This window comes from Oncorhynchus mykiss, chromosome 23, assembly GCF_057628025.1.
Source record: "Oncorhynchus mykiss isolate SJ-2025 chromosome 23, ASM5762802v1, whole genome shotgun sequence".
Lineage (NCBI taxonomy): Eukaryota > Metazoa > Chordata > Actinopteri > Salmoniformes > Salmonidae > Oncorhynchus > Oncorhynchus mykiss.
The window spans coordinates 13,487,501-13,507,500 of NC_143044.1; the positions used below are offsets into that span (position 1 = coordinate 13,487,501).

A 20,000-nucleotide genomic window follows, 5' to 3' on the forward strand; every position below is an offset into this window, starting at 1 on the left:
GTGACCGGCTGATGTCGGCGCTGGTGGGACAGGACCACCCATCTCACAACAGATGTGTCTAGGCAGGTAGCCCAGTGGTTCAGAGCGTTGGACCAGTAACCTAAAGGTTGCTGGTTTGAATCCCTGAGCTGACTGAAAAATATGAAAATATGCCCTTGAGCAAGGCAAAACTCAAATTGCTCCTGAAAGTTGCTCTGGATAAGAGAGTGCTCAATGACTCAAATGTTAAACAGACACGCTACAGGAAACACACACACACAGCACACACAGACTTACGTGAATGACGTCATGGCAACAGAGCGCAAGTAGCTATAAATACCTTCAGATGACCCCACAGAGACACACACAGCCCTCTCCATGTCTCACACCCTTCCTCCATGGGATGGGTTAGCTTTAGTGTACTTGATCTACTGTTATTACTCCTTAACCCCAATGTTATTTTGGGTTTAACTCTGTATTCCTTACTCTTACCCTCTCTCTCCCTCTCTCTTCAATACAGACATCAGAGGAAGAAATACACTAAACGTACGTGGACACCTGCTCATCGAACATCTCATTCCAAAATCATGGGCATTAATATGGAGTTGGTCCCCCCCCCTTTGCTGCTATAACAGCCTCCACTCTTCTGAGAAGGCTTTCTACTAGATGTTAGAACATTGCTGCGGGGACTTGCTTCCATTCAGCCGCAATCATTATTAAGGTCGGGCACTGATGTTGGGCGATCCCATGGGGTTGAGGTCAGGGCTCTGTGCAGGCAAGTCAAGTTCTTCCTCACCAATCTCGACAAACCATTTCTGTATGGACCTCGCTTTGTGCACGGATGCATTGTCATGCTAAAACAGGGAAGGGCCTTCCGCAAACTATTGCCACAAAGTTAGAAGCACAGAATCGTCTAGAATGTCATTGTATGCTGTAGCGTTAAGATTTCCCTTCACTGGAGCTAAGGGGAATAGCCCGAACTATGAAAAACAGCCCCAGACCATTATTCCTCCTCCACCAAACTTTACAGTTGGCACTATGCTTTCTGGCAGGTAGCGTGATTCATCACTCCAGAGAATGCATTTCCACTGCTCCATAGTCCAATGGTGGCGAGTGTTACACCACTCCAGCCCGACACTTGGCCTTGCGCATGGTGAGCTTAGGCTTGTGTGCAGCTGCTTGGTCATGGAAACCCATTTCATGAAGATCCCAACAAATAGTTATTATGCTGACGTTGCCTCCAGAGGCAGTTTGGAACTCAGTAGTGAGTGTTTCTACAGAAGACATGATTTTTACGAGCTTCAGCACTCAGAGGTCCCGTTCAGTGAGATTGTGTAGCCTACCACTTAGCAGTTGAGCCGTTGTTGCTCCTAGACGTTTCCACTTCACAATAACAGCACTTCCTATTGACTGGGGCAGCTCTAGCAGGGCAAAAATGTGACTAACTGACATGTTGGAAAGGTGGCATCCTATGACGGTTCCAATTTGAAAGCCACTGAGCTCTTCAGTACAGGCCATTCTACTGTCAATGTTTTACTATTGAGATTGCAAGGCTGTGTGCTCAATCTTAAACACCTGTCAGCAATGGGTGTGGCTGAAATAGCCGAATGCACTAATTTCAAGGGGTGTCCACATACTTTTGTAGTGTATAAGCTTTGACTTTATTTAGGTTAGAGGTTGTCCTGTCTCCATGGTTTACAATGTTAAAGGCAATGTTGAATATATTGCCTTTCCCTTCAATTCACCAGAAGAGGGCAGGCTAGCCTTGCAGATCACACATTGCGTAGGAAGTGCCATATAATTACAGCATTAAATACTGTATTATCAAAGACAATCTATTATATAGACAAGGTAGTCAAGTGACTGCTCTTACAATGGAAATACATGTCCTCAAAGATGGAATGCAGGTGGGAGGCGAGATCAGGTGGGACAATTCCAACCTGAACTAAGTCGTGCAGGAATTTCACGTGAATCCACTTATATCAGTACATTTGTAGCAGCCTAAACATTACGAAACGTGTATCAGATTAAATAAACCTCACGTAATTCATATCTGTCTCATAGACCTCCATACAAAACAATCCCCACTTGGTCTTATCACATGACCATATTTTGGGCAGATTAAATCCTCTCCCTTTGCCTCATCTCTGATATTATTTAGAATACTATAGGATTTATTCCACATTGAACACTGCTTTTCTCCCCTCTTTCCTTTGACTCACCATTGCAGGTTTGAAAAGACTGCAGAGATTTAAGCAGGGTGCGCTCCAGCTATTCAAATAGGGTACAGGTGAAAGTGTTTGTGTTAGTGTGTGTGCTTCGTAAACATAAGTCAAAATATGTTTTTTTTCATCTATTATTGAGTATAATTAATAAAGGCTGTTGTGTAATGAATAATGTGTGTGATTGTCTCAATGAGAGTAAAACATTAATGCGTTTGCTATCATCCTCAAAACTCTCGCGGTGCTGTTGGTCTCTCTTGAACTGTTTATGGGATTCACATGCTTTCTCTCTATTCCAAACGTTATATCACTCCTTCTCTCTCTCTGCCACGAGGAACTGAAATGTAGAGCAACGTAGAGCTGACCTGGGTATGTCTGTGGTCAATGAAAGAGCTGGCTGACCAACCTGCCTCACACACACATTCAGTGCCTTTAGAAACTACTCACACCATTTGACGTAATGCAAATTTTGTTATGTTACAGCCAGAATTAAAATGGATTACATGTAGATTTGTTTTCACTGGCCTACAGACAACAGCCCATAATGTCAAAGTGGAATTATGTTTTTTCAAATGTTTACAATTTTTTTTTTTTTTTATGAAGCTGAAATGTCTTGAGTCAATAAGTATTCCATTTTTTTAATGACTACCTTATCTATGTACCCCACACATACAATTATTTGTAAGGCCATCATTTGAGCAGTGAATTTCAAACACAGATTCAATCACAAAGACCAGGGAGGTTTTCCAGTGCCTCGCAAAGAAGGACAGCTATTTGTAGATGGGTAAAAACATTTTTTTAAAGCAGACATTGAATATCGCTTTGTGCATGGTGAAATTATTATTTACACTTTGGATGGTCTATCAATATATCCAGTCACTACAAAGATACAGGCGTCCTTCCAAACTCAGTTGCCGAAGAAGAAGGAAACCGCTCAGGGATTATCCATAAGGCCAATAGTGATTTTAAAACTGTTACAGTCTTCTTAGGGCTGAGATCCCGCTAACGGGATCGATATGACAACAGCCAGTGAAAGTGCAGGGCGCCAAATTCAAAACAACAGAAATCCCATAATTAAAATTCCTCAAACATAGAAGTAGTTCACACCATTTTAAAGATACACTTCTTGTTAATCCCACCACAGTCTGATTTCAAATAGGCTTTATGGCGAAAGCACCACAAACGATTATGTTAGGTCAGAGCCAAGTCGCAGAAAAACACAGCCATTTTTCCAGCCAAAGAGAGGAGTCAAAAAAATCAGAAGTAGAGATAAAATGAATCACTAACCTTTGATGATCTTCATCAGATGACACGTCATAGGACGTCATGTTACACAATACATATATGTTTTGTTCAATGTTTTGTTCGATAAAGTTCATATTATCAAATCTCAGTATACATTGACGCGTTATGTTCAGTAGTTCCAAAAACATCCGGTGATTTTGCAGAGAGCCACAGCAATTTACATAAATACTCATTATAAATGTTGATGAAAGTACAAGTGTTATGCTGGGAACTTTAGATACACTTCTCCTTAATGCAACTGCTGTGTCAGATTTCAAAAAAACTTTAAGGAAAAAGCAAACCATGCTATAATCTGAGTACGGCGCTCAGAGACCAGAAGATATCCGCCATAAGCCAGAAAGATATCCGCCATATTGTGCAGTCAACATTAGTCAGAAATAGCATTATAAATATTCACTTACCTGTGATGATCTTCATCAGAATGCACTCCCAGGCATCCCAGTTCCACAATAAATGTTTGTTTTGTTCGATAATGTCCATCAATTATGTCCAAATAGCTACTTTTGTTAGCGCGTTTTTTAAACAAATTCAAAGTCGCGAAGCGAGTTCACTAGGAGCAGACGAAATATCAAAAAGTTCCGTTACAGTTCGTAGAAACATGTCAAACGATGTATAGAATCAATCTTTAGGATGTTTTTAACATAAATGTTCAATAATGTTCCAACAACCAATAATGTTCCAAAAGCAATGGAACGCAAGCTACCTCTCACGTGAACAAGTGTCACGAGCTCAAAGCATTCTGCCAGACCTCTGACTCATGCCCCTCTCATTCGCCCCCACTTTACATTAGAAGCATCAAACTAGGTTCTAAAGACTGTTGACATCTAGTGGAAGCCTTAGGAAGTGCAACATGACCAATATCCCACTGAATCTTCAATAGGGAATGAGTTTGAAAAACGACCAACCTCAGATTTCCCACTTCCTGGTTGGATTTTTTCTCAGGTTCTTGCCTGCCATATGAGTTCTGTTATACTCACACACTCATTCAAACAGTTTTAGAAACTTCAGAGTGTTTTCTATACAAATATACTAATATGCATATATTAGCAACTGGGACTGAGTAGCAGGCAGTTTACTCTGGGCACCTTATTCAGCCAAGCTACTCAATACTGCCCCCAGCCATAAGAAGTTAAACTTCGTTGGGATTGATGTCCCATCCACGGGACGGTTGAGCTACGTAGGCTAATGTAATTAGCATGAGGTTGTAAGTAACAATAACATTTCCCAGGACATAGACATATCTGATATTGTCAGAAAGCTTACATTTTTGTTAATCTAACTGCACTGTCCAATTTACAGTAGCTATTACAATGAAATAATACCATACTATTGTTTGAGGGGAGTGCACAATTTTGAACATGAAAAGTTATTAATAACCAAATTAGGCACATTTGGACAGTCTTTATACAACATTTTGAACGGAAATGCAATGGTTCATTGGATCAGTCTAAATCTTTGCACATATACTGGTGCCATCTAGTGGCCAAAATCTACATTTCACCTGGGCTGGAATAATACATTATGGCCTTTCTCTTGCATTTCAAAGATGAAATGTATTATTCTTTGTATTATCTTTTACCAGATCTATTTAGTTATATTCTTCTACATTCCTTTCAAATCTCCACAAACTTCAAAGTGTTTCCTTTCAAATGGTACCAAGAATGTGCATATCCTTGCTTCAGGGCCTGAGCTACAGGCAGTGAGATTTGGGTGTCATTTTAGGGAAAATTGAAAAAATGAGGCAGATCCTTAAGAGGCTTTTAAAGAAATACTTACAGCTGTAATCACTGCCAAAGGTGCTTCTAGTATTGATTTAGGGGTGTGAATACTTATGTACAGTGCATTCTGATGATATTCAGACCCCTTGATTTTTTTCCACATTTTGTTACGTTACAGCCTTTTAATAAAATTAATTAAATATTGTTTTGCCTCATCAATCTAAACACAATACTGTACTCTGTAATGACAAAGCAAAAACGGGATTCTAGATTTTTTTTGTTACATTTTTGTATCACATTTACATAAGTTTTTGTTTATTTTTATTTGTTTTATTTTACCCTCTTTTTCTCCCTAATTTCGTGATATCCAATTGCGATCTTGTCTCATCACTGCAACTCCACATAGGGCTTGGGAGAGGCGAAGGTTATATCATGCGTCCTGTGAAACATGACCCCCCCAAACCGCGCTTCTTAACACCTGCCTTCTTAACCCGGAAGCCAGCCGCACCAACGTGTTGGAGGAAACACCGGGTTTGAATACTTTCCAAATGCACTGGAAATTAGATATCTGTATTTAATTTTCAATCAATTTGCTAACATTTCAGGAAAAAAAAACATGTTTTCACCTTGTCATTATGGGGTATTGTATGTCAATGTAAGAGAAATATATTTGATCCATTTTTAATTCAGGCTGTACAAAATGTGGAATAAGTTAAGCGGTATGAATACTTTCTGAAGGCACTGTACACTCACTCACACACACACACACACACACACACACACACACACACACACACACACACACACACACACACACACACACACACACACACACACACACAGTGCTGTTACACTCATTAACACAGTCACAAACAGATACAGAAAAACATATATTTGGACAGCTGGAGAGGCCGGATTATGTGAGAGTTGTGCTAAGTGTTTGGATATAAACAACAGTCTGGCCAGAAGGGTTGCCAAAGGTCAACCAAGTACAACGCGTGTGTTTGGTTTGTGTGTGTGCGTGTTATTCCATCTCATGAAACCTCCTGTGAATCCACTTAACCATATATAATGAATTATTGAATTAATGGTCAACTCCTTGGTCAAATAAATGTTTCATACACACGCACTGTCTTTGTGCTTACTGGTGTAGGCCTATGTTCTTTTCACATCTCTTTCTGCTCCTTAGAAAGCAGAAGTTCTCTCAGAGTAACAGTTAGTTTTGACCTCGGACTGACACCTTAACAAGTCCAGTTTCGGGTGAGAAACGCAGTTTAGCGTTTTTAGTCATTAATTTAGTTCTGGAGGCAGCTCTGATGCACAGCCACAAAGTCATAAAATCTGATTGTAAAACCTAACCTTAAGGTGCTACATAAAGGATGTTTTTATTTTATGTTCGCATTGTAATTTCAGAAAATGTCCATAATATAATGTATCTGCAGTAATAGTGGAATGGTAGTGTTTCACAGTATTACTTGCCTGCCAGTGTTGTGATTGACTGTGATATTCGGCAATTGATTTCAAATCTGTTGTCAAAACAGGAAAGCTGTTCTGACTTTGTGGCTGTGTTAGTTCAAATCACACTCATTTTCTGGTTGCTACAATTCTACACTGTTCGCTCAATTTCAGGTTACAGCTGTAAAAACTATATTTTTTGTTTCGCAGTGATTTAGATGGCACAATGATTCCCTACACTATTCAGTGCATGTTTTCTCACATAAACTGTAATTGAGCGAATAGTATAGAATTTTAGCAGCCAGGAAATGACCGAGCGATTTCCACTAGAAAACACTGGCACAGTCAGAACAGCTTTCCCATTCTGAAAGAATGCCGCTCCGGTGGGAGAAATCAATAGTGGAATATCACAGTGAATCACAACACTGGAGGGTAAGTAGTACTTTGAAACACTATTATTCCACTATTAGCGCCAGATACGGTAAACTGTACAGTGCCTTAAGAAAGTATTCATACCCCTTGACTTATTCCACATTTTGTTGTGTTACAGCTGGAAATTAAAATTGATTAAATAGATTTGTTTTCTCTTACCCATCTACAGACAATGCCCCACATAATGACAAAGTGAAAATATGTTTTTAGAAATGTTAGATACTTAAATATATCTAATTTACATATGTATTTACACCCTTGAGTTATTACATGTTGGTTGTTGAAAATTGCAAGAAATTAATTTTCAAGTCTTGCCATACAGTGGCTTGCGAAAGTATTCACCCCACTTGGCATTTTTCCTATCTTGTTGCCTTACAATACCTGGAATTAAAATGTATTTTTTGGAGTTTTTATCATTTGATTTACACAACATGCTTGAGAAAGAAAGAAGACTTTGAAGATGCAAAATATTTTTTACTGTGAAACAAATGAGAAATAAGACAAAAAACTGAACTTGAGCGTGCATAACTATTCAACCCCCACAAAGTCAATACATTGTAGAGCCACCTTTTGCAGCAATTACAGCTGCAAATCACTGGGATTTTTGCCCATTCTTCAAGGCAAAACTGCTCCAGTTACTCAAGTGTTGCTTTAGCAGTGCACTTAGGGTCACTGTCCTCTCTGGAAGACTGAAAAAGGTTTTCCTCAATAATTCCCATGTACTTAATGCCATCCATCAATCTTCAATTCTGACCAGTTCCCCAGTCCCTGTCGATGAAAAACATCCCCACAGCATTATGCTGCCACCACCATGCTTCACTCTGGGTATGGTATTCTCGGGGTAATGAGAGGTGTTGGGTTTGCGCCAGACATAGTATTTTCCTTGATGGCCAAAAAGCTCAATTTAGTCTCATCTGACCAAAGTACCTTCTTCCATATGTTTGGGGAGTCTCCCACATGCCTTTTGGCGAACACCAAACATGTTTGCTTATTTTTTTTTCTTTTTCTGGCCACTCTTTCGTAAAGCCTAGCTCTGTGGAGTGTACGGCTTAAAGTGGTCTCTTTGTTGCCTCTCCGATTAATGCCCTCCGTGCCTGGTCCATGAGTTTTGGTGGGCGGCCCTTTCTTGGCAGGTTTGTTGTGGTGCCATATTCTTTCCATTTTTTTATAATGGATTTAATGGTGCTCCGTGGGATGTTCAAAGTTTCAGATATTTTTTTATAACCTAACCCTGATCTGTACTTCTACCAAACTCTGTCCCTGACCTGTTTGGAGAGCTCTTTGGTCTTCATGGTGCCGCTTGCTTGGTGTTGTTAGTGGTGAGATCATATGACAGATCATGTGACAGTTAGATTGCACACAGGTGGACTTTATTGAACTAATTATGTGACTAATTAATTAATTAATTAAAGTAATTGGTTGCACCGGGTCTTATTTAGGGTCTTCATAGCAAAGGGGATGGATACATACGCACGCACCACTTTTCCGTTTTTTGTATAACATTTTTTTTTAAACAAGCAAAATTATTTTTCATTTCACTTCACCAATTTGGACAATTTTGTGTATGTTCATTAAATGAAATCCCAATAAAAATCTATTTAAAGGACAGGTTGTAATGCAACAAAATAGGAAAACCGCCAAGGGGGGATGAATACTTTTGCAAGGCACTGTAGATTTTCAAGACGATTTAATTGGAGTTACATTTTTGACTACACTGGGCCTATAATATTTAAGCGATTTTACACAGTAGTGGTGAGTTTATTGTCTATGTTCAACAATAAAGTTTTTCTTGTTTATATTTTCCTTCTTATTCGCCACATGTTATCTTACCTTCAAGGTCACAATGTTTGCCTATGTACAGTATACACTTTCTAAATGTCTCTGATTTAATACATGTAGCTGTAGATGAGAACAAGTGAATGCTAAATCTGATGCATCATATGCACCTCTTACAAATAAATGAATAATATTATTAATATTATAAAACAATGTGTTAGAAATTAAACTTTTGATTGGCCAAATTAATGAAAGATTTCTTGTTACAAAGGTGTGAATGTGAAAAAGGGATGATGATCACACCAACTCTTACAGAGACAAATCCCCGGAGCCCACTGGTGGTACAGACAGGAAGCAGCACACTTCTTATCAGGTGCAGACACAACACCTGCAGAAGTTTCCAGTCCAAACTTGAGAGTAAACTGAAACAATAAAAGGAGAAAAACACCAAGAAGCCAAGGCAAACGTTCCAATCTGGAAGGGTAGTGAATGTCTCACACACAGGCACATGCTTGATAACGTACATTTGAAGTCGGACGTTTACATACACCTCAGCCAAATACATTTAAACTCAGTTTTTCACAATTCCATAATTCACTGTCTTAGGCCAGTTAGGATCACCACTTTATTTTAAGAATGAGAAATGTCAGAATAATAGTAGAGAGAATTTTTATTTCCCAGTGAGTCAGAAGTTTACATACACTCAATTAGTATTTGGTAGCTTTGCTTTTAAAATTCTTTAACTTGGGTCAAACGTTTCAGGTAGGCTTCGACAAGCTTCCCACAATAAGTTGGGTGAATTTTGGTCCATTCCTCCTGACAGAGCTTGTGTAACTGAGTCAGATTTGTAGGCCTCCTTGCTCGTACACACTTTTTCAGTTCTGCCCACACATTTTATATAGGATTGAGATCAGGGCTTTGAAATGGCCACTCCAAAACCTTGACTTTGTTGTCCTTAAGCCATTTTGCCACAACTTTGGAAGTATGCTTGGGGTCATTGTCCATTTGGAAGACCCATTTGCGACCAAGCTTTAACTTCCTGACTGATGTCTTGAGATGTTGCTTCAATATATCCACATATTTTCCACCCTCATGAAGCCATCTATTTTGTGAAGTGCACCAGTCCCTCCTGCAGCATAGCACCCCCACAACATGATCATGCCACCCCCGTGCTTCACGGTTGGGATGGTGATCTTTGGCTTGCAAGCTTCCCCCTTTTTCCTCCAAACATAACTATGGTCATTATGGCCAAACAGTTCTATTTTTGTTTCATCAGACCAGAGGACATTTCTCCAAAAAGTATGATCTTTCCTTTCAGGTTATGTCGATATAGGACTCATTTTACTGTGGTTATAGAGTTTTGTACCTGTTTCCTCCAGCATCTTCACATGGTACAGTGGGGCAAAAAAGTATTTAGTCAGCCACCAATTGTGCAAGTTCTCCCACTTAAAAAGGAGAGAGGCCTGTAATTTTCATCATAGGTACACTTCAACTATGACAGACAAAATGAGAAAAAAAAATCCAGAAAATCACATTGTAGGATTTTTAATGAATTTATTTGCAAATTATGGTGGAAAATAAGTATTTGGTCAATAACAAAAGTTTATCTCAATACTTTGTTATATACCCTTTGTTGGCAATGACAGAGGTCAAACGTTTTCTCTAAGTCTTCACAAGGTTTTCTAACACTGTTGCTGGTATTTTGGCCCATTCCTCCATGCAGATCTCCTCTAGAGCAGTGATGTTTTGTGTTTTGGGGCTGTTGCTGGGCAACACAGACTTTCAACTCCCTCCAAAGATTTTCTATGGGGTTGAGATCTGGAGACTGGCTAGGCCACTCCAGGACCTTTAAATGCTTCTTACGAAGCCACTCCTTCATTGCCCGGGCGGTGTGTTTGGGATCATTGTCATGCTGAAAGACCCAGCCACGTTTCATCTTCAATGCCCTTGCTGATGGAAGGAGGTTTTCACTCAAAATCTCACGATACATGGCCCCATTCATTATTTCCTTTACACGGATCAGTCGTCCTGGTCCCTTTGCAGAAAAACAGCCCCAAAGCATGATGTTTCCACCCCCATGCTTCACAGTAGGTATGGTGTTCTTTGGATGCAACTCAGCATTCTTTGTCCTCCAAACACAACGAGTTGAGTTTTTACCAAAAAGTTATATTTTGGTTTCATCTGACCATATGACATTCTCCCAATCTTCTTCTGGATCATCCAAATGCTCTCTAGCAAACTTCAGACGGGCCTGGACATGTACTGGCTTTAGCAGGGGGACACGTCTGGCACTGCAGGATTTGAGTCCCTGGCGGCGTAGTGTGTTACTGATGGTAGGCTTTGTTACTTTGGTCCCAGCTCTCTGCAGGTCATTCACTAGGTCCCCCCGTGTGGTTCTGGGATTTTTGCTCACCGTTCTTGTGATCATTTTGACCCCACGGGGTGAGATCTTGCGTGGAGCCCCAGATCGAGGGAGATTATCAGTGGTCTTGTATGTCTTTCATTTCCTAATAATTGCTCCCACAGTTGATTTCTTCAAACCAAGCTGCTTACCTATTGCAGATTCAGTCTTCCCAGCCTGGTACAGGTCTACAATTTTGTTTTTGGTGTCCTTTGACAGCTCTTTGGTCTTGGCCATAGTGGAGTTTGGAGTGTACCTGCCATTAATACAGGTAACGATTGGAGGACAGAGGAGCCTCTTAAAGAATAAGTTACAGGTCTGTGAGAGCCAGAAATCTTGCTTGTTTGTAGGTGACCAAATACTTATTTTCCACCATAATTTGCAAATAAATTCATAAAAAATCCTACAATGTGATTTTCTGGATTTTTTTTTCTCATTTTGTCTGTCATATAGTTGAAGTGTAAAAAGTGTAAAAAGTGTGAAAATTACAGGCCTCTCTCATCTTTTTAAGTGGGAGAACTTGCACAATTGGTGGCTGACTAAATACTTTTTTGCCCCACTGTACTTTGCTGTTGCACATTTTGCACCAAAGTACGTTCATCTCTAGGAGACAGAACGCGTCTCCTTTCTGAGCGGTATGACAACTGTGTGGTCCCATGGTGTTTATATTTGCGCACTATTGTTTGTGCAGACGAACATGGTACCTTCAGGCGTATGGAAATTGCTCCCAAGGATGAACCATACTTGTGGAGGTCTACCATTTTTTTCTGAGGTCTTGGCTGATTTCTTTTGATTTTCACTTGATGTCAAGCAAAGAGGCACTGAGTTTGAAGGTAGGCCTTGAAATACATCCACAGGTACACCTCCAATTGACTCAAATGATGTCAATTAGCCTATCAGAAGCTTCTGAAGCCATGATATCATTTTCTGGAATTTTCCAAGCTGTTTAAAGGAACAGGACCCACTGGAATTGTGATACAGTGAGTTATAAGTGAAATAGTGCTAACCGACTTGCCAAAACTATAGATTGTTAACAAAAATGTGTGGAGTGGTTGAAAAACTAGTTTTAATGACTCCAACCTAAGTGTATGTGAACTTCTGACTTCAACTGTATGGGATATCAACAGAGGTACATTTTTCTGGGTGACCTAAATATTGATTGGCTTTCATCAAGCTGCCTACTCAAGAAAAAGCATCAAACTGTCACCAGTCAGTACCTGCAACCTGGTTCAGGTTATCAGTCAACCTACCAGGGTAGTTACAAACAGCACAGGAGTTAAATAATCCACAAGTATTGATCACATCTTTACTAATGTTGGAGAAATCTGCTCTAAAGCAGTATCTAAATCTATCAGATGTAGTCATCATAATATAGTAGCCATTTCTAGGAAAACCAAAGTTCCAAATTTGAGCCTAAAACAGTGTATAAGAGGTCATATATTTAAGTTTTGTAGTAATTCCAATTTTGAAGGTGTAAGAACATTTGCAGCTCGGTGGTGTGTAATGAGGAGTAACCAGACGCTGCACTTATGAAATTGCTTATTCCAGTTACTAATTAGCATGCACCCATTAACAAAATTACTGAAAAAAAACCTGTTATCCCTGTGGATAAATTATATAAAAAATAATAGTAAAAACTAACAAGTGTCTTCACTGACTTTTTCAACCTTTCCTTGACCGAGGCACGTTTCAAGCAAACCACCATAGTCCCTGTGCCCAAGAATGCCAAGGTTACCTAAATGACTACCAACCCGTAGCACTCACATCTGTAGCCAAGCTTTGAAAGGCTGGTCATGGCTCACATCAACACCAGCATCCCATAAACCGTATGACAAACTCTCATTTGCATACCGCCCCAATAGATCCGCAGATGAAGCGTTCTCTCTTGCACTCCACACTGCCTTTCCCACCTGGAATGTAGTGGAGCGGGTTGAGAGTTTCAAGTTCCTTGGTGCCCACATCACCAACAAACTATCATGGTACAAACACACCAAGACAGTTGTGAAGAGGGCACGGCAACACCTATTCCCCCACAGGAGACTGAAAAGATTTGGTATGTGTCCTCAGATCCTCAAAATGTTCTACAGTTGCACCATCGAGAGCATGATGTGCTGAGCTGTATGCACTACCCTCTGTAGCACCTTGCGTTCAGATGCTGAGCAGGTGCCATACCAAGCAGTGATGCCGCTTGGTATGGCACCGCTTGGTATGGCAACTGCTCAGCATCCGACTGCAAGGTGCTACAGAGGGTAGTGCATACAGCTCAGTACATCACTGGGGCCAAGCATCCTACCACCCAGGACCTCTATACCAGGCGATGTCAGAGGAAGGCCCTAAAAATTGTCAGACTCCAGCCACCCAAGTCATAGACTATTCTCTCTGCTACCACACGGCAAGTGGTACTGGAGCACCAAGTCTAGGTCGAAGAGGATTATTCACAGCTTCCTCCAAGCCACTAGACTGCTAAACAGTTAATCAAGTGGCTACCCGGACTATTTTGCGTTTACCCCCTTTTTTACCCTACTGCAACTCGCTGTTTATTATCGATGCATAGTCACTTCACCCTTACCTATATGTACATATGACCTCTATTACCTCAATTAACCCGTACCCCCACACATTGACTTGGTACCGGTACCCCCTGTCTTTAATTTTACCAAATTTCTGTCGACATGTTTAATGTGCAACCAGAGGAAAAATAACTCTGGACCACCTTTAAGCCACACACAGACACACATACAAAGCTCTCCCTCACCCTCCATTTGGCAAATCTGACCATAATTCCATCCTCCTGATTCCATCTTACATGCAAAACAATAAAGCAGGAAGCACCAGTGATTAGATCAATAAAAAAGTGGTCAGATGAAGCAGATGCTAGGGTACAGGACTGTTTTGCTAGCACAGACTGGAATATGTTCCGGGATTCCTCCAATGGCATTGAGGAGTACACATCTGTCATTGGCTTCATCAATAAGTGCATCGATGACGTCGTCCCCACAGTGACCGTACATAAGCCAACCAGAAGCCATGGATTACAGGCAGCATCCACACTGAGCTAAAGCCTATAACTGCCGCTTTTAAGGAGCGGGACTCTAACCCGTAAGCTTATAAGAAATCCCACTATGCCCTCCGACAAACCATCAAACAGGCAAAAATTCAATACAGGACTAAGATCAAGTCGTACTACACCGGCTCTGACGCTCGTCGGATGTGGCACGGCTTGCAAACCATTACAGATTACAAAGGGAAGGACAGCCGAGAGCTGCCCAGTGACACGAGCCTACCAGATGAGCTAAACTACTTCTCTGCTTGCTTCGAGGCAAATAACACTGAAACATGCATGAGAACACCAGCTGTACCGGAAGACTGTGGGATCACGCTCTCTGCAGCCGATGTGAGTAAAACCTTTAGACAGGTCAACATTCACAAGGCCAAGGGGCCAGATGCATTACCAGGACGTGTACTGCAAGCATGACTAACTAGCAAGTGTCTTCACTAACATTTTCAACCTCTCTCTGTCCGAGTCTGTAATACCAACATGTTTTAAGTAGACCACCATAGTGCCTGTGCCCAAGAACACTAAGGTAACCTGCCTAAATGACTACCTACCCGTAGCACTCACGTCTGTAGCCATGAAGTGCTTTGAAAGGCTGGTCATGGCTCACATCAACACCATCATCCCAGAAACCCTAGACCCACTCCAATTTGCATACTGCCCCAACAGATCCACAGATTATGCAATCTCTACTGCCCTTTCCCACATGGACCTAAGGAAAATGTATGTGAGAATGCTATCCATTGACTACAGCTCAGCGTTCAACACCATAGTGCCCTCAAAGCTCATCAATAAGCTAAGGACCCTGGGATTAAACACCTCCCTCTGCAACTGGATCCTGGACTTCCTGACGGGCCGCCCCCAGGTGGTAAAGATAGGTAGCAACACATCCGCCACGTTGTTCCTCAACACAGGGGCCCCTCAGGGGTGCATGCTCAGTACCCTCCTGTACTCCCTGTTCACTCATGACTGCACGGCCAGGCACGAGTCCAACACCATCATAAAATGTGCCAATTGACACAACAGTGGTAGGCCTGATCACCGACAACAACAAGACAGCCTATAGGGTGGAAGTCAGAGACCTGGCCTTGTGGTGCCAGGACAACAACCTCTCCCTCAACGTGATCAAGACAAAGGAGATGATTGTGGACTACAGGAAAAAGAGGACCGAGTATGCCCCCATTCTCATCGACAGCCTACAGAGGAAGGCCCTACGAATGGTCAAAGACGCCAGCCACCCTAGTCATAGACTACCGCACGGCAAGCGGTACTGGAGCTCCAAGTCTAGGTCCAAGAGGCTTCTGAACAGCTTCTACCCCCAAGCCATAAGACTCCCGAACATCTAGTTAACTGGCTACCCAGACGATTTGCATTGAGGTGACTACATCATGAAGCTGGTTGAGAGAATGCCAATAGTGCGCAAAGCTGTCATCAATGCAAAGGGTACTTTGAAGAACCTCAAATATAAAATATATTTGGATTTGTTTAACCCTTTTCTGGTTACATAGTAACCATTAGAACATAGTGAAAATAAAGAAAAACCCTTGAATGAGCAGGTGTGTCCATACTTTTGACTGGTACTGTAGATGGAGAGCTAACATTAATACAATTTTTTATGCATATTTTTTATGCATGTCAATCTCTCGTGGCTCAAAGTAGAGGAGAGATTGACTTCATCACTACTTGTATTTGTGAGAGGTATTGACATGTCGAATGCACCAAGCTGTCTGTTTACACTATTAGCACACAGCTTGGACACCCATGCATACCCAACAAGACATGCCACCAGAGGTCTCTTCACAGTCCCTGAGTCCAAAACAGACTATGTGAAACACACAGTACTACATAGAGCCATGACTACATGGAACTCTATTCCACATCTAGTACCTCATGCAAGCAGTAAAATTTGATTAAAGAAAGAAAAACAGATAAAAATACACACCTAATGTGTTGTGAAATCTGTTGTGAAATGTATTTGAAATGTTGAAATTGTATAACTGCCTTTTGCATGTGTTTGTGTGTGCGTGTTTGCGTGTATGTGAAAGATCACACATCATATCACACGCATTTTTCTTCTCACAACACACTTTAATTTACACCAACCTGTGTGTGTTACTTCAGAGCTTTTACGTTTTAAAATCTCTACTGTTAACCTGAAATTGCCATAACTCTGGATATCCATAGCACTCTTTGGACTCATATGTGTGCTGCTGTCTATACACTCGCCTTCTGTGGTCTTGTAAACTGCCGTGGGGCAGTTGGGGTCATAGTAGGTCAGGCTCATAGAATGGCTTGAACAAACATGTTCTATAGATCTAACGGTGATAATATCATTTTCCATTAGTACATGTCAAACAATGATAAATGTAGCTGGTTGGGTTTGTCAGTAGGGTCTTGCCACCAGCGCTCTCTACTCCCATATATTCTCTCTTACACACAACACACACACACATACGCACAAGAAAGTACACATTGTCTTTTCCTTTTGACTTGCCATATTTTAATACAGTAAAAAATGTGTCTCCATACACTTTCTATACAAATCATAAGAATTGATACAAGTTACAAAACATACTTATGTATGGAACCTTTACACATCCAAAGACAAGTCAGTCACAAAGACAAGTCCGTCACAGGGATGGACGCAGACAGAGAGAGAGAGAGAGATGCATCTATCCCTGAAACAGACCACTATACCTTGTATGTGGAAGTAAAACATTTGAAGAGTTTCCAGCATTCCATAGACTGGATTTACAGTTAGTTCCTCTCCTCATTCCTGTTTCTCGTGCCAATCCTCCATCCCCTCCCAAATTGCGTCATCTTAGCCCAGATGACAATAGAGGCAGTTAAACAATGAGGGTCTGGAGAGAAACAGAGAGGGAATAGATTCTTCTTTATCATAATCTAAATATCCTCTGAAAGATGGGGTGGGGGGGAAATTAGGCATTTTAACTGGTCTTCATTGGCACATTATTATTTCAGTACGCCAATGCCAGCCAACTGCATGGCTAGAGATAAGGAGAGACAGAATGAGAGAGAACTAGAACGAAAGAGAGTTGGATTCAAGCCATCCACTCAGCCTCCTTTAATTCTCGCAATTGCGGAAGAAGTGGTAGATGAAGAGTAGGAAGAGAAAGAGAGTGTGAGAGAGAGAAATCCTAAAAAAACAGATATGCACTGTATACAAAGACGAGATACTCTATTGTGTATGGGTTTATGGGTGAGGGAAAGAGTGAGTAAATCTGTCTGTATGAATAATAAGTTGTGTATAGGCTTTACTATAAATGCTTATTTGTATCTACATACACTCAACAGTTATGCATTTTTATTTTCCCAATAAAAAAAAAAAACAGGCAAATCACCATCCTGGATTCGGATCCAATTAAAGTCTTGCACGTCCCCAATAGATTGGTCCAGGACTCAGGACCCAAGTGCCAGGTACTGTTGTCACCCGTTACTGTGAATCATGTGAAATGTGTGCCATTCAAAAAAAGAGCTATGTCAAGCTGCCGTCAAGTTATTTGTGTGTTTATAAGCATACCGGTACACTGAAATGGTCACGTTCTGTCCTTGTGAAAGCAAATCCTACCTTTTCGCTAACACCCATCAGGTAACCACATTCATACCCGAAAACACCCTTTAACACAAACACTGGTAAGTACACACACATCCCTAATGGCACACAATCAACCAGTAAAAGATGAATAGAAAAAGAGGCACTTCAGATAGTAGTACACAAATTGCCTAGCACACACACACACTACAGTCTCGACACACCGATAGCTACAGTGTTAATACTTGAGCCCATATTATCAATTACATTACAGTATACCTGAAAAGCTCATATGAGCCTGTGCGTCTGACTAGCTTGGCTGCTCGGAAAGCTACAGAAGGCTTTGTGTAGGAAGATGGGAGTCCGAAACCCAAAGTTTCACCGTCATCGCCAGGCTCAGCAGTCAACAGTAAGATCAGCTCAGGAAGTAACAGAGCTATTTCATATAGGAAGACAGATTGTCAAAGGTGCAAGGTTCCACACAGCAGCCGCCCTTTCAAGCAGTTCTTCATATCCTATCAGATTATTTGTTTCATACTTCCAACCGATCAGGCTGCTTGTTGTATAGTAAGCCCTACATGTGATCTGCTTGGCTAGAAGGTTCTGTACAATTAGTGGATTACCAAGTGCAGTCAATCTACACAAAAGGAAGAATGGCATTGTGACAAGAGAGAAAACATTGCAAGAGTAGTTTAACGTTAAGGATTGTGCTGCATACTAAACTTAGCTACTACAACTTAGCTACGACTTTTGAGTTCATAAAAACATGGCATTGGCCAGTATTGCTACAATAACCCCCCCAACCACCCCCCAATCCATCAAGACACACATACACCACTTCTTCCCTAAAGTATTCTCCCTACAGTGGAACAGTCTCAATGTACTTGCCCCTGTCCCCCCTACCCCTCTCCATCACCCCCTCCTGGAGGTTTTTGGTGGAGACGGTATAGCCCTTGATTCCCTTCCCATCTCCTCCCCCACCACCCCCTCCCACTGAGTCCTTCTTCGTAAGTGGACTACAAGCTCTATGGGGGTCTCCTCCTCTCCTCTCCCTCTCTGGGGTGGGTTCTGCCACCCTGCCTCCTGGCCCTGCCTCAGCTCCTCTCCTCCTGGCCGGGGGCCCCCAGAGGAAAGTGTTGGCCGGCTGGTAGTGCTGGCGGGCGTACCGGAGCAGGCTGCGGCGGTGGGAGCGGAGGCGGATGGTGTAGACGTAATACTCTAGGGTGCTGTGCAGCATGTTGGGCAGGGTGCCCCGGCACAGAGCCTCGTCCAGCAGCAGACGCACCAGGGGGGCCTTGAAGGCCTCAAAGCCCAGCTCACCCAGAGACTTGAGGATGCGTGTGATCCGCAGATAGTTATGCTGGGACCTGGGGAGAGAGGGAGAGATAGGTTACTCATCACCAAACCACCTTCGCTATAGACCCAGACAGAAATTGTGTGAGTGTGTGTAAGTACACCTGTGTTTACCACTCACTCATTGAGGTGCTGAAAGCGTTCTTGCCAGTTGGAAGCTCGGGCGACATTCCCACTTTTATCCAGGAGTTTGATCCCATAAAAATCCAGCATGAGTGTGTACGCCAGCAGAAATCGCCGCTTGGCCTCCCGAGTGCTTTGGAATTCCTATGGAACACAGCAAAGATCAGCCAGAAGTGTAAGTAGATCCCCCAATATTCAAAATTCCTGTACAACATGATGGCATACTGACATTTTCAGATCAGTCAAACCACATGGTTAAGTCTTGTTATTGTCTTTACCTTGATCTCCTCCTGAGTGAGTTCTTGAGCATAGAAGTTGAGCCCTTGCTCCCTCAGAGGGAAAAGCCTGCAATAAAGACAGAGAGAGAAGACTGTCAAAGAGTGAGGTTAACTCTCTCCCCTTGACTTTTCTATGCAAGTCTCCCTGTCCTCTCTTGTCTGTCTTTATTCTCTTGCTCTTCCCTACTGTCCTCTTTTCCTCTATACGCGCATCTCTCTCCCACTGCTGTCCCTTATTACAGTGGCTTGCGAAAGTATTCCCCACCTTGGCATTTTTCCTATTTTGTTGCCTTCCAATCTGGAAATCAAAATGTATTTGTTGAGGGGTTTGTATCATTTGCTTTACACAA

At 41.8% G+C, this 20,000-nt stretch overlaps 1 protein-coding gene and 1 long non-coding RNA gene across 3 annotated transcripts in view; one reads left to right on the forward strand and one right to left on the reverse strand.

Annotated features, from left to right (window-relative positions):
• The window catches only part of LOC118943856 (uncharacterized), an 8,415-nt gene extending 6,042 nt beyond the window's left edge, over positions 1-2,373 (forward strand). For both annotated transcript variants that reach the window (XR_016490964.1, XR_005039160.2), the window contains exon 3: positions 500-2,373. This is a non-coding gene — a long non-coding RNA (uncharacterized LOC118943856). The remainder of the gene's footprint in view (positions 1-499) is intronic.
• Positions 2,374-16,820: 14,447 nt separating this feature from the next.
• The window catches only part of LOC110502457 (opioid growth factor receptor-like protein 1), a 7,412-nt gene continuing 4,232 nt past the window's right edge, over positions 16,821-20,000 (reverse strand). The window contains exons 5-7 of the mRNA XM_021580481.3: positions 19,651-19,717; positions 19,371-19,516; positions 16,821-19,263 (exon numbers count right to left, since the gene is read on the reverse strand). Coding sequence (XP_021436156.1) covers positions 18,756-19,263; positions 19,371-19,516; positions 19,651-19,717 — 721 coding nt within the window. The 3' untranslated portion in view covers positions 16,821-18,755. The remainder of the gene's footprint in view (positions 19,264-19,370; positions 19,517-19,650; positions 19,718-20,000) is intronic.